Source organism: Panthera leo, chromosome E3 (assembly GCF_018350215.1).
Source record: "Panthera leo isolate Ple1 chromosome E3, P.leo_Ple1_pat1.1, whole genome shotgun sequence".
Taxonomy (NCBI): domain Eukaryota; kingdom Metazoa; phylum Chordata; class Mammalia; order Carnivora; family Felidae; genus Panthera; species Panthera leo.
Window position 1 is genome coordinate 38,511,907 of NC_056694.1, and position 14,610 is coordinate 38,526,516.

The 14,610-nt window shown below is 48.1% G+C and overlaps 2 protein-coding genes across 4 annotated transcripts in view; one reads left to right on the top strand and one right to left on the bottom strand.

Moving 5' to 3' along the window:
* ZNF263 (zinc finger protein 263) overlaps nt 1–14,610 on the bottom strand; it is a 49,887-nt gene that overhangs the window by 31,897 nt on the left and 3,380 nt on the right. For 2 of the 3 annotated variants that reach the window (XM_042922354.1, XM_042922353.1), the window contains exon 2: nt 4,980–5,136. The gene's annotated coding sequence lies outside the window, so the exon portion shown is untranslated. Of the gene's footprint in view, nt 1–4,979; nt 5,427–14,610 lie in introns of those variants that run through there. The other variant, XM_042922355.1, reaches the window with a different exon arrangement.
* Nucleotides 134–13,847, top strand: MEFV (MEFV innate immuity regulator, pyrin). The gene is made up of 10 exons (XM_042922352.1): nt 134–425; nt 3,048–3,884; nt 5,433–5,812; nt 6,239–6,334; nt 9,447–9,677; nt 10,045–10,067; nt 11,952–12,067; nt 12,247–12,279; nt 12,630–12,662; nt 12,828–13,847. The coding sequence occupies exons 1-10, from the start codon at nt 149–151 to the stop codon at nt 13,379–13,381; spliced, it is 2,580 nt and encodes an 859-aa protein (XP_042778286.1). The 5' UTR covers nt 134–148; the 3' UTR covers nt 13,382–13,847.

The following is a 14,610-nucleotide window of genomic DNA, read 5'->3' on the forward strand; positions in this document are numbered from 1 at the left end:
GACACTCACAGCTCCATTTTCACCAGAGTGCAGAGTGTTTCCTGTGCCTTTTCCGTTATTTCACAACCTGTCTCTTTTTACTCACCCTCTGGGCTCCAGGACAGAAGCTGTTTCAGACATCTGGCTCCGGCCTCTCCTGGTCAACACCATGATCAAGACCCCTAGTGACCATCTGCTGCACTCCCTGGAGGGGCTGGTGCCCAATGACTTTGAGAGGTTCAAGTTTAAGCTCCAGAACACCAGCCTGGAGAAGGATCAATCCCGGATCCCCCGGGGCCAGCTCCAGAAAGCCAGGCCAGTGAAGCTGGCCACCCTGCTGATCACCCACTATGGGGAAGAGTGTGCCGTGCGGCTGACCCTGCAGGTCCTGAGGGCCATCAACCAGAACTTCCTGGCAGAGGAGCTCCACAAGGCGACTGACCCAGGTAAGCAGGTCCCATGCCCTTGCATCCTGCAGCACGACTTCGGGCTGTTCATGGGGTGGGGCGGAGGTGCAAGAAAGAACTTGGTTCTGGACCAGTGTGTTGTGACCTGAGGATTAGGAGTCCCGGGTTTCCCAATGACCCCAGTGACACTGGCCGAGCAATTCCTTTCTGCCGCTCAGGTCTTTGGAGCTGGGTGAGTATAGCCAAAGCTCCCAAAGGCTTAAAAAAAAAAACAAAAAGACTGAGATTCTGACTGTGGGACAGAATCAGAAGAGGCAGGAGCTAGATGCCTGATCTTACAGGATCCTGTACTTCCTAAGTGCTTAACGCTTGTGGACCGACAAGTATCTTGGGGAGAGGACCCACCTAATTTCTTTTGAGCTCTCTGACCCATTTCACAACGGTATTCTAAAATTCTCAATCCTTTTTCTTCCTTTCCTCCATCTTTTCTCTTCCCTTGTTTTCCTCCCTTCTGCCTCTTGTTCTTCTGCTCCTGTTTGGTTGTAAGTTTCTGATTTCATTACACTGTGATCGACGAATGTGACCTATTTGATGTTTGCTTTTAAAGATTTTTTGTGTGTGAGATTTGGGGGGAGAGCTAATACGTGGTCGGCTTAAAAAAATATTCTTTCTCACTTCTCGGCCTTTTGGCTAAGATCAAGTGTAAAAAAACATACTCTTTAGTGTTTGAGTATTTCTTCTACCTCCAGACTCCAAGGACACATTAGAAATGCTTTCCATGTGTGTTTTTTGAAGTAGAAATGTTTAAATAACATGGAACTTCCTGCTCTTTGAAAGAGTGATGGATTAAACCGTAACCGGAGTCTAGAGTCATTTGATGAGAATTTTTTTTTTTTTTTTTTTTTGGATGAGGAGAATTTGTAAGTTACTTTGTTATGTTTTAAAACCTGGTTATTAGCATCTTCAGGGCTTTCCCCCGAGTTCTGGAGCCAGTTCCAAGAACTTAACATTTTCCTAGGAAGCAACATGTTTTTACAACAGCCAAGTGTTTTAAACCACTCTGAGGTCATTTCAATAAGAGCTTCTTCAAACGAAACATTAAGGTGCTAATTACAAAAAATCTTCATTTCTTTACTAGAGTAGCAGTTTTCAAGTTACATCCCAGGAAGATATCTCAGGGATTCTTTGGAATGTCAGCAAATACTTAATTCAAATTTTATTAACTTTTCGGGGCGCCTGGGTGGCTCAGTCGGTTAAGCGTCCGACTTCGGCTCAGGTCACGATCTCGCGGTCCATGAGTTCGAGCCCCGCGTCGGGCTCTGTGCTGACTGCTCAGAGCCTGGAGCCTGTTTCAGATTCTGTGTCTCCCTCTCTCTCTGACCCTCCCCCGTTCATGCTCTGTCTCTCTCTGTCTCAAAAATAAATAAATGTTAAAAAAAAAAAAAAACATTAAAAAAAATTTTATTAACTTTTCTAACTCACAAAACCAACAATTTCATATTAACATGTGTCATTAGGGGCGCTTGGGTGGCTCAGTCAGTTAGTCTGACTCTTGGTTTCGGCTCAGGTCATGATGTCACGGTTCATGAGTTCAAGCCCCGCATCAGGCCCTGTGCTGGCAGCATGGAGCCTGCTTGGGATTCTCTCTCTCCCACTCTCTCTGCCTCTCCCCCGGCTCATGCTGTGTCTGTCTCTCTCAAAAAAATAAATAAAAACTTTAAAAATAAACAAATAAAATAAAATGTGTCATTAACTGAATCTTGAAATTCTGGAGGCCACCAGGGTGACAGTTTGTACTGCACTTGAACTCTTTTTTTATGTAGACCTTGGAATTAAGGCTTTCCTGTCACTTCTGTAGTGAAACTATATCCTCAAATTTCCAAGCAAATAGTTAAAAAAAAAAAAGTCACCATTTAGACTTACTCATCTGTGTGTTAGGATTTTCTTCACATCGTGAAACCAAAGAATAAAACAGAAGTGAGTTTCTGAAGTTTTAACAGAGTCCTTCAAAACCTGTTTTCAAATTTTTGTGCCAAACACCTTAATACTTCTTTATTGAAGGATTTTATAAGTGAGCTTTGTACATGTATAATCATGCACACACTTATAGAAGTAAACTAGGGTTTTTACGTATTTTATGTATTAAGAATTCTGTGTAAGACTTTATATTGGATGTTCTCCTGTCAAAGACGTTTGAAAAGCACCATTTGGGAAATATATAACAACTAATTAGCATTTTCTTATTTGATGGTAATTGACTGCTGTTGCCTAGAACGCTCTGAACTTCTGCAATTTTTTTTTAGACAGAGCACGAGTGGAGGAGGGGGAGAGAGGGAGAGAGAAAATCTTTTCAAAATTTATTTGTTTTTTAAAAAGATAGAACGCACATGGGGGAGGGGCAGAGAGAGAGAGAGAGAGACAGGGAGACACATATTCGGAAGCAGGCTCCAGGCTCGGAGCTGTCAGCAGAGCCCGATGCGGGGCTCGAACCTGTGAACCACGAGGTCACGACCCGAGCCGAAGTCGGACGCTTACCCGACTGAGCCGCCCCGGTGCCCCAAAACCTCTGTAATTAAGAGGATTCCCCTTCTCTCCCTTCTCCCAACCCCTGGCCTCGAGCACCACACATTTTCATGCCTTTGCATCTTGCTGTCTTTGCAGAGTCTCTGATACAAGAAAGTGGCGCAGATGGTTCAGCAATGTCTTGTTCCTCCGGGGAGAATAAGCCCAAAGGCCTGAGGATACCAGATGTCCTGGAAGGTGACAGGCAGCGGCAAAGTGGTGACGGGGCCCCCAGTCTGCCATCCAGCCAGCCTGAGGCTGGAAGGGGGACCCAGAAGAAGCCTCAGGGAAAACGGAGAGATCAGAAGACCTCTGAAGGCCTGGATATGCTGGGCAAGCCAGGGGCTAGGAACGTGACTCTGTCCTGCAGGAAATGCCCATTCTCTGGCAAGCTGCAGGGGGAAAGGGGGATCGATCCCAGCGTCAGTCTACGCAGGAATGCCAGCTTAGGAAGGCTCCAAGGACTGAACTATGGGTCGCTTCCTGGGTCCCTAGGAAGGACAAAATCCAAAATAAATGAAGCACATTTACCTTCTGCACAGAAGCGCCCCAGAAGTCTTGAAATTACCATTTTTTCAGGAGAGAGAGAAGTCCCCAATCCAGAAACTCTTCTGTCTCAAGAGAAAATGAGAAGTGACAATCCAGACTCAGCAGCCACCCTCAGTGAAGTGGCCACTCTGAATGTAGGGGCTACTGTGACTCCAGAGAAAGGCGTTAGGAATCCAGAACATTCCATGAGCCTGAAAGGGGGAGCATTCAGGAATACACTTCCCAATGTATCGTTGACTAGAGCAAAGACGACGTGGGAGCATCCAGAATCTACAGGACCTTCTAAGAAAAACGGAATTGGGGGTCAAGAACCCCCTGAGGCCTTGACAGAGGTGGTAGGCGGTGAGCTCCATGAGCCTTCAGATCCAGAAGTTCCTCCTTCTTCAGGTGAGAAAGGACCCCAAAACTCACAAGACCTGGCATCCTTAGAGATGGTGACCAGTGCAGGTGTTCCCGCACAAACCTCCTTTTATCCCCACTGTATTTATGTCACCAGATGCCTGGGTTTCCCCTGACATCCCCGACCCTTTGGGAATCTGAGGTAGGATGTGAATCCTGAGAAAATGCACGTATGCACATCTTCACAAAATGCTGCATCAAAGTTCAGCAAGTCAGTTCTTAGACACCCTGAAGTCCTTTAGAATTCCAAGGGATTCATGGACTCCAGCTTGAGCATCTGGGAAAGACTGGGTAAAAATACCCGCTTCTCACAATGACCCCATGGCAGTATGTCACGGGGCCGAGATTCTGCCATTCACCCCTCTCTCTGGGCAGCAAGGAGAGCTGCTGGCTAAAATCCTAAATCTCTTTCACTTAGGAGGCAGAAATTAGGATTGTGCTGGGTTGTGGGTGACAGAAATGCCAACGTAATGCAAACTGACACAAGCTAGAAGTTTATTCTCTTTCATATACGTGACTCACAGGTGGTTCATAACAAGGAACCAGGCTCCTCCTGCTTTTCTGTTCCACCAAGTTGGCTCTCAAGCTCATGGTCTCATTCCGAGCAGCAGGGTGGAAGGACAAAGGAGAAGAGTATCACTTAGGCAAGATTTCCAGAAGTTTCTAGAAGCTGCTCGTGATGCCTCCATTTATATCCCTTTGGCCAGAAAGCAGTCAAATAGCCACACCTAACAGCAAGGGAGGCTGAGAAATGTAGGGGTTTGGAGGGGGGTTGGGGGTGGGAGGCAGCCATCAGTTGATGGGAAGCAATCAATTCTGTGATAGGAATTCCTGGGACCTTGTGAGAGAGGGTGGGAGGGGACTGATAGATCGTGTTTCCGTTTCTTGTACCTCCTGTCATTTCTGCCTCGTGAAGTTGTGCTGTGGTCCTGGGGCACAGCTGGTCGCAGCTGTTTGTCATCATGGTGGGTTAAGCCCTTCAGCCTTATAAAGTCAAATCCCTTTCTTTACTTCTGCTTAAGACTTCCTGAACTGGATGGGAGGAGAGGTCTTTCACTGCACACACACTTCTCAACTCCTTACCATGTGCCATCGACTCTCCTAGGGGTCAGGCTGCGAGTAAATCCACGTCCTCAGGGAGATCCCGCTCACGTCTTGAGCAGCCTGGGCGGTTTTCAGCGGCAGAGCAAACACTGGTCAGAATGTCTCGCTGCCTTTATATCACCTGCCAGATCCGCGTCTGTGTGGGAAGAAGGCATAGAATTTATAACAAAAGACCCTTCTTTAGGATAAATACCCAAGGATTGCAAGTCTCAGGACTGCCCTGAGATCTAGCCCTTAGCCCTCAGTTCCAGTGGGCGGTTGACTGCCTTGCTGGAGCGAAGTCAGGGGAGGACAAGCTAGAAGCGGCCACAGTCTAACCAGGAACTCGTGTGTCCCAGGCGTGGGCTCGCTCCCTCTGCTGTGCTTGGTAGCACCCCTGCATCACACCTTGGCTTTGTCACTCAGGAACTTTTTCCACTGCCGTGTCTCCAGGGAAGCCACGGGATGAGGCTGTGTATGTCCTTGGCCGTGCCCAGGAAAGAGACCCGGTTGGTGGCACGCATGTGCGCGATTCCTGCAGACGCTCCGTGGCTTCTAGGGATCCCAAGACCTCAGACAGCTGCTCAACTAGCTGGCTCCAGAGCCAGGCCCCACTCTTGGTAAAGAACTCAGGAGACTGCAAGCAGCAGGAGGGCCTGCAGATGACCAGCTTGAGCCCCAAGGTCCTGCCACAGTGTGAGCGACATATGAGGCAGGCCCAGTTACTCTTCTGCGAGGACCACAGGGAGCCTATCTGCCTCATCTGCAGGCTGAGTCAAGAGCACCGAGGCCACCGGGTGCGCCCCATCGAGGAGGCTGCCCTGGAATATAAGGTAGGGCTTCCTGTTGTGGCCGGGGGCGGGGGGCTTTCTCTGCCGGTCACTGGGACATGCCAGGGAAGCTTTATTTTCCCAACAACCCTGGGGGGTTGATGCATTAGCCAGCACTCTTGGGTTGTAAATGACAAAACACAACACAAACCAGACCAGCAAGGAGGGAATTTAGTGGTTCATGTAGCTGAGATCCGAGGGCACTGGCTTCAGGCATCGCTGAATGCAGGTGCTCACAGGTCTTTATGAATCTCTCACCACTTCTTGGCTCTGCTTCCCTTGTGAGATGGATTCATTCTTCCTCTTTCCTGGGCACCCTCCCTATGCTCTTGGCTGCAGCACCATCCGCCTTACTCCCTACGGCAGATTTTTCCCTCTAGAGTTGACACCAACTCCAAGTTTAAACTTCACAAAGTGCCCCTTTTCCAGGAGCAAATTCAAAAGCAGCTGGAGTATCTGAAGGAGTTGAGAAAATCTGGGGAGGAGCAGAGATCTCAGGGGGATAAGAAGACCGCGGACTTCCTGGTAAGGCCAGGGGTGTTCTGTGGCCAGTCCTCGCCTGGATTCACCCCTACAGAAGGAGGGAGGGGACCAAGTGTGAGCAGGGGGGGGGGGTCCCCAAATTATGTTCTGGTTCATAGGGAAACAGAACTGATCACATATTTAGAACCACCTGCTTTTGGGGCTCCTGGGTAGCTCAGTCGGTTAAGCATCTGACTTTGGCTCAGGTCATAATCTCACGGTTCATGGGTTCGAGCCCTGCATCGGGCTCTGTGCTGACAGCTCAGAGCCTGGAGCCTGCTTCGGATTGTGTCTCCCTCTCTCTCTGCCCCTCCCCTGCTTGTGTGCACTCTCTCTCTCTCAAAAACAAATAAACATTAAAAAAAAAATAGAATCGCCTGTTCTTGACGGGGCAGGAATCCAAGGATGAGCTTGCCCCTGGAGAGGGAGACCCACCTCCAGCAGGGAAGGGAATCTCCGAGGGCCCTGTGTTTCTCATACTCGCCGCAAAATGGTTCAGCAAATCTAACACCAGTGGCTGTTGCTGAGGGATGGGATTGAGGAAATGGGAGATGAGACTTTTCCATTTTGTTTTATTTTTTAAAAATCTTATTTATTTATTTTCAGGGGGGAGGGGCAGAGAGGGGGTAGAGAGAGAATCCCAAGCGGGCTCCAGCCTGTCAGCGGGGGGCCCCACTCAGGGCTCAATCTCACGAACCGTGAATTCATGACCTGAGCCAAAATCAAGAGTCAGATGCCTAGCCAACTGAGCCACCCAGGTGCCCCAAGACTTTTCCATTTTAAATAGTCCTCTGTATCGTTTTTATAATTGTTGTCCATTTTATTTTTTTTACAAACACCATATTGATTTTTAAAATTCAAATGGTTAAAGTCGACATTTCCTTTAAAACTGTCACTCTGTGGTGCCACGTATTTCAATAAATACACTTGTGGGCCTTCCTCTGTGGAACTTGGGACACATAAGTTGCTTCCTTTTTCCCTGCAGGCGAATTCGCCTCCCCGAATGAGCCTTAATTTGCCTGACGCGTTTCTGTGGCCTGGACACCATCTCCTACCACACCACAATGGGGAACAGGCAAAGATAACAAAGGGCAGGAATGGGGACAGGCATGGCATTGGCCCAGGTGTCTGACTTTTGGGAAACTCATGAAGTGTAATAAAAGAAAACCCTATCATCCTAAGTGGCTTGGAACGTGTGGGGGAAGGAGAGGTCAGGGATGCCCCTGTCATGAAGGCGAGGCAGAGCCTGGGTCGCAGGGAAACTCAGGTGGACAGGAAGGTCTGCCCTTCCCTTAAGACACTCACAATGACATGAGCCCCTGTAGAAAGGTGATGTTGTTTTCCCCTTCTGTTCTTCCTCCTTCTTTCAACAGTCAAAAAAAATTTTTTTGTTTAATCATATGGTAGGGGGAAGGGGAAGCTCTTTTTTATAGCGCAATGCCAGCTAAAACAAATATAGAAGAATAACTGAATTAGAAATTTTCCAGGGGCACCTGGGTGGCTCAGTCAGTTGAGCGTCTGACTTCGGCTCAAGTCACGATCTCACAGTTCATGAGTTCGAGCTCCACGTCAGGCTCGCTGCAATGAGCGTAGAGCCCACTTCGGATCCTCTGTCCCCCCCGCCCCCGTCTCTCTCTCCCCTCCCCCACACCCTCTCTCTCAAAAATAAACAATAAAAAACATTTCCATTATACGAGCACCAGTATAAGAATTGACATCAGCAGGGATCATCGACAGATGCTAAAAGTTTCAGCAGGAGATTGTAAGAGAACAGGATACTGACTCCTCCAATTACTTGATAATTATAAAGAAAATAATGTATATTTACAGTGGAGAGATGTGATAGACCCCTCCTCAACCAAGTGACGATCTCAGTCTCACAATAACAGTGAGGGGCAAAGTGGACACTCTGCCTCCCCGTGCGATGTGCTAGGGAAGCCAGAGCACTAAGTATATGGTATTCTTGTCCACGACATGTAGCCGAATTTAATCATGGGCAAAACTATCAAACGATTTTAGAACAGTAAACATGACAACTGGCCTGTCCTCTTTAAGAAAGAAAAAAGCCAGTGTTGCTACCATCAACAACCACCACCAAAGGTAAGGAGACATTTTTGGTTCAAAAGGACCGACGATGCTTTTGAGCCAAAAATGAAACGACTTTTTTTTTAAGTCCAGATCCTAGAGGATCCGAAGGGGTTTCTCTCTCCACGAAGGAAGGGGGAGGTGCCCTAGAGCCACTTCACCTCTCTGCAGGAACTCTCTAGTGATGAGGAGAAAGAGGGTGGTAGAGTATGGACCAAGGGCTGACCTCTGTGCAATGGTAGTGGAGGTCAAGTTCACTTCACATGAATGGACGACGGCCTCCATTCAGAGCCATACTGAAGACCTTCTACATGCCAACACTTTGACAGGGAGTGAGGTCTCCCTCCTGGACGATCTGGTAGTTATAACCTCGTCCATTTATGACCCCAGGTAGAGACCATCCGCACACTGGCTTTCAAGGAAGAAAGACGGTGACACCGGGTATCTTAGTGTCCTGTGGCTGCCGTAACAAAGTGCCACGGACAGAATGGCTTAAACCACAGAAATATATTCTCTACAGTTCTAGAGGCCAGAAGTCCAGCATCAAGTTGCTGGCAGGATTGGTTCCTTCTGAAGGTTTTGAGGGAAAGACACATCCCGGGATTCTCCCCTCAGCTTGTTCGCCTTCTGCCTACGTTTCTTCACATGGCGTTCTCCCCGTGTGTCTGTGTCCCAACTTCCCCACTCCAGGATGACCTCATCTTAACTAATTGCATCTGCAATGACGCTGTTTCCACATAAGATCATATTCTTTACGTAGTAGAGGTTGGGATTTCAACATAGGTATTTGAGGGGATACAAATCAACCCATGATACTAGGTTTCAGGGCATTTTACGAGAGCCAGCCCCTGCCACTCTCAGTCTGTTCTGGAAGGTTCTGTCCATTTTGCCTCCTGCTCTGAAATGCAGGCCTCCAAGAAGCTGAGGAAGCCTGCCTCTTACCCATCGCCAGGAGGTGGGCTTCTGGGGATTCTCTGGGCACACACATCCAGCACACTGCACAGACCCCCTACACCTTTCTGTTCCCCAGAAACAAATCGAAACCCGGAAACAGAGAATCCGGCACCAGTTGAAGCAGCTGTACCATTTTCTGGAAGAGCAAGAGAAGTTCTTCATGGCCTCCCTAGAGGAGCTGGGCCAGACCATTGGCCATGTCAGGGAGTCATACAGCACCCGAGCGTCCAGAGACATCGCCCTTCTCAATGAGCTGATTGGGGAGATGGAGGTCAAACAGAGCCAGCCGGAATGGGAGCTCATGCAGGTGAGTGTGGTTGGACCCGGCCTTCCCCTGCCCGCTGTGCCCAGCAGGACGACATGGGCTCCCGGCACTGCAATAGTTCTACCCAAGTCAGTACAGGACGAGAGTCTTACGCCCAGATCCCTTTGACGAGCTCTCAAGAGCCCAGGGTGTCCCAGCATTCAAGGGATCCCCTGGCATCTCTGAGAAGAGAAAAGCAGGGCTTGGGTGTGGTTCTGCTGCAAGCCCCACTGGGCGATGAGAATTAGAACCGGGGAGAGGTGCCCACTTTTACGGATACCCTGGGGCTGAGAGATCGGGAGGAAGGGTCAGGAGTCAGCACAGCCCCTAGGAGACTGGTAATGGAGAGCTTCCCTCTTTTCTCTCCTAGGACATCGGAGTCACCCTGCACAGGTACCGAGAGGTTCGCTCCTGTTTCCTTGGGTGTGCTACAAGAAGCAGTAGGGGAGGCATTCCTAGGAGGGAGATGCTCCCAACCCCGGGTTTGTGACTCCTCCTGGGCTTCTCCCATCTCCTGCAGCTTGCAAAGGCCTTTTTGGATTTGTGTAGGGAAAATGGGAGTGTGATCAGGAGGGAGAGCACGGGCTGAAGACCGGAAAGAACAAACACAGCCTGTGGTGCTAACGGTGGTTCCTAAGAAACCTCCCTAAAGGCGAATTGCCTCACCAAAACTGTTCCTGCAGAAGCGCCTCCCTCCCTGAGCCCACGAGTGCTTATGGGGAGGGAAACGCCTGCTAAGGGCGGAGATGCTACGCCCAGCCCACAGGGGAGGGAAGAGAAAGGGAGAGAGGACGACAGGGGAGGGAAGAGAAAGGGAGAGAGGAGGCTGGTTATAGTCATCCTGGGAGCTTTACAAAAGCCTGACATCCAGGCCCTGGCACACAAATTCAACCCAAATCTCCAAGAGTCTGACCCTGGCATCATTTTTCTTGTCCTTTCCCCGTTTTTTTTTTTTTTTTTTTTTTTTGGTGGTGGTGGTAAAACATATCTTACATGAAATTTACCACTTTAACCATTTTTAGATGTACAGTTTAGTGGCATTAAGTACATTCGTATTATCGTGCAACCGACACCACCCTCGTCTCCAGAACTTTTTCATCCTCCCAAATGGAAACTTCATACTATTAAACCTTAACTCCCCACTGCCCCCTCACCCAACCCCTGGCAACCACCAATCTACTTTGTGTCTTTGTGAATTCGACTACTTGAACCGCTTCAGAGAAGTAGAATCATTCCGTATGTGTGCTGTTGTGCCTGGCTTATCTCACTCAGCGTAATGTCTTCAAGGTCCATCCACATTATAGGATGTATCCGAATTTGGTTCATTTTTTTAGGCTGAGAAATACTCCATTGTATGTAGACACCAATATTTTTTATCCTTTCATCCATCAGTGGACACTTGGATTGCTCCCACCTTACAGCTGTTGTGAATGATGCTGCTACAAACACATCTGTTTGAGTCTCTGCTTTCAATTCTTTGGGGTATATACCCAAAAGTAGAATTGATGTGTCATATAGTAATTCTATGCTTGGTTTTTTGAGGAACCATTATACTATTTCCCACCGTATCTGCACCATTTTACGTTCCTACCACCAATGCACAAGGGTCCCAATTTTCCCAGGTCCTTGCTAATACTTGTCATTTTGATTTTTTTCAAAATAATAATAGCCATTCTAATGAGTCATATCTCATTGTGGCTCTTTGTTCTTATTGTCATTTCTATTTCAACAGCAAAAGACCGAAGAAGTGTAATTAATTTGACCTAGCTAATTCTGGGCTGAACATTTCAATATCAGCACCATTTTCAGGCCACTATTAAAACTGATTGTGGTTTTGATATCAGTGTTTTTTAAAAACCCCTAGGTCATGCCAATCTGTGGCCAAAGTTGAGGACCAGTGTTTAAAACTCAAAGTCCAGAGAAGACTTTCTTTGCAAAACCCAGGCAGACTGGGTGTGCCCTGTGGAGGTTGCACCTTACTTCCAGCTCATGGGAACTACCCCTAGGCTCCTGCCTTCTCTGGCCAACAGTCTTTTTTTAATTTCAGAGAAAGAGAGAGTGCTCGTGGGGGAGGGGCAGAGAGAGAGAGAGAGAGAGAGAGAGAGAGAGAGAGAGAGAAATCTTAAGCAAATTCCAAGCTCATTGTAGAGCCTGACTCGGGGCTCAATCCCATGACCCTGGGACCATGATCCCAAGATCATGACCTGAGTCAAAATCAAGAGCCAGACGCTCAACCGACTGAGCCACCCAGGCGCCCCAACAATCTTTTGTCTCTAGGGCCAAGATGGTGACTGTCCCTAAGCCATGGGCCACTCCTCCAGAGGTGGAAAAAAAGATGCACTTGTTCTACCAGAAATCGGAGTTTGTGGAGAAGAGCATGAAGTACTTCTCGGGTAGGTGGGCTAGGAAGAAAATGGGAGGTACCTGCTGACTTCCTCCCTGAGATCCACATAGCCCAGAACCCCCTGGCATCTCTTCCGCATCTCCCACGGCCATTCTGACGCCACCTTCAGCCTCTTCCTGATCTGTCCCTAGCCACGGAACCTAACTCAACCTCCCTTTCTTCTTTTAGAAATTCTGCATTCAGAAATGGACACCATCAACGGTGAGTATAGTGGTGGTATAATGTGCTTGCCAGGGGTTACTGTGATATTCCCTGTGCTGGACTTCTGGGCATTATTTAGAAGAGAGAGAAACACGCGTATCAAAGGCAGAAGAAAGCCCTCATAGGCTCTGTACTGGACTTGTTGGTTGGGTCGTCTCATCAGACCACAGAGTCTCCAAGGCAGACCCTGGGGTCTGGGAGGAATGGGGTTAATCCAAGCAGAGGAAGCAAGGTCCTGAGCTGGGATGGGGGTCCTTGTCTGTCCTGGTTGCAGTGACCAGAGTAGACTTAGCCTCTCTGAATTGGGATGCTCAGGGTTCCCCCCTCTCCCATCTTGTTTTTCTCTATAGTTCCAGAACTGATTTGCGCTCAGACACATGCCGGTAAGTGCCCAGACCAAGGCAAGTGGCCTTCACCTGCTGGGTCCCCGTGCTGACCTCCACTGAATTCTAGAAGAATGTCCCTTTGCATGTTTCCTGGAGGTGGGGAGGACCCTGTGGGGATGTTGCCCATGGACCCCCAGCTAGGTATTCTAATTCTCTCTGCAGTTAATGTGATTCTGGACACAGAAACTGCCCACCCCAATCTCATCTTCTCTAATGACCTGAAAAGCGTGAGACTTGGAAACAAGTGGGATCGTCTGCCTGACAGTCCAGAAAGATTCGATAGTTGCATCATTGCCCTAGGCCTTCCAAGCTTCCTCTCTGGCCGCCATTATTGGGAAGTGGAGGTAGGAAACAAGACAGGGTGGATCCTGGGTATCTGCAAGGCATCCATGAGCAGGAAGGGGAACATGACTCTGTCACCTGACAATGGCTATTGGGTGGTGATGATGACAAAGCGAAGCGAATTCCAGGTGTCCACCATTCCCCCAACGCGCCTGCAGATGACGGAACCCCCCAGACGTGTCGGCATCTTCCTTGATTACACCACCGGAGACATTTCCTTTTACAATGTAACAAACAAGTCCGTTATCTACACATTCACCGGCTTCTCTTGCTCTGGGCCCCTTCAGCCTATCTTCAGCCCTGGAACACATGATGGAGGGAAGAACACGGATCCTCTGATCATCTGTCCAGTGGGTGGCCAGGGGCCTCCCTGAATGCCCAACACTTTGCATCTCTCTTCTGGCTCCCAGCCTTGTATCTTGAATCCGTATACTCGACTGTCATTATTGAACACTTACTGGGTTTCAGCTGCTGTGGGTAATATATTGAGTAAGAGAACAGCGTCTGTGTCCAAAATGCCTATGGGATGGTAGCAGAAATAAGCTAGGTACACGAATATTGGTAAAACAAGAGTGAAGAGAGCACATGTACTGATGATACCTCAAGGGAGGAAGTACATGGCTGTTGCTTAATAAATCCTTGTATGAATTAGCACCCTAAGATGCCCCCGAGACAGAGACCTCACCCTCAGGTTCCCTCAGAACTCTATGGCAAAGATGTGTCCCTTCATTCCATCCCCCTCTTTTCTTGAGGACTTGGAAAGCTGAAAAATCAATCAAGCAGACTGGGCCTCATAAATAAACCGATTTGAAAATTTGGTCGTCATCGCACTCGGTTTGCACTCAATTTGTTGTCACTTAGTCGGTCACTGTGAGATCCCACTTCCCTACTGAACACCACGAGAAAGATGGAGTTGCTCGAGTGGGAAAAGAGACGCACATTTCAAGTGTCAGCTTTTTAAAAAAATCTGTCCTGATCCATGGAGAATCTGTGGAATATTGGGTGTTCTAGTTCAGGTACTCCCTCTGTCATCCCCCATTTAAAGAGATGCAAAGAGAAAGGATGTAAGAGGGAGGGAGAAAAGAATCAAAAGAATATTAGACTCTAAACCTCTCCTACTCCAACTCATCTTTCCACTTTCATGCTAGAACCTAGACTGGACTCAAGTTCTCCACAGTTGTGGCCAGAACGTGAAACAAGGCCTTGGTTCCTTCCTGGAGTTTGGTTCTATGCACACAATTGATACTCCAACACAGTTCGTGTGTTCTATTTGCTTAGCTGTTCCCAATTTCCCCTCGATGAAACCTTTCCATGAACATCTTCCTGTATTTTCTCCACCACCTCCCCGTACATATATATTTTCTCCTGTTATTCATAAAATGGCTTCAGAATGTGAACTATTTGATGACACTTGTTACAGCTGGCCATACGACCCTTCAGAAAGATTAAATAATGTTTCATGCCCAAAGTAATGTTTGTCATTTAAACATTTTTTTTTTGCGGACTCAGTAGAGATGTCATGGGGTTTTACCTATGTTTTAATTTATTTCATTTATTTCATCACCTGTTAGTGAGGCTGTGAATTTTCCATATGAACTCCTAC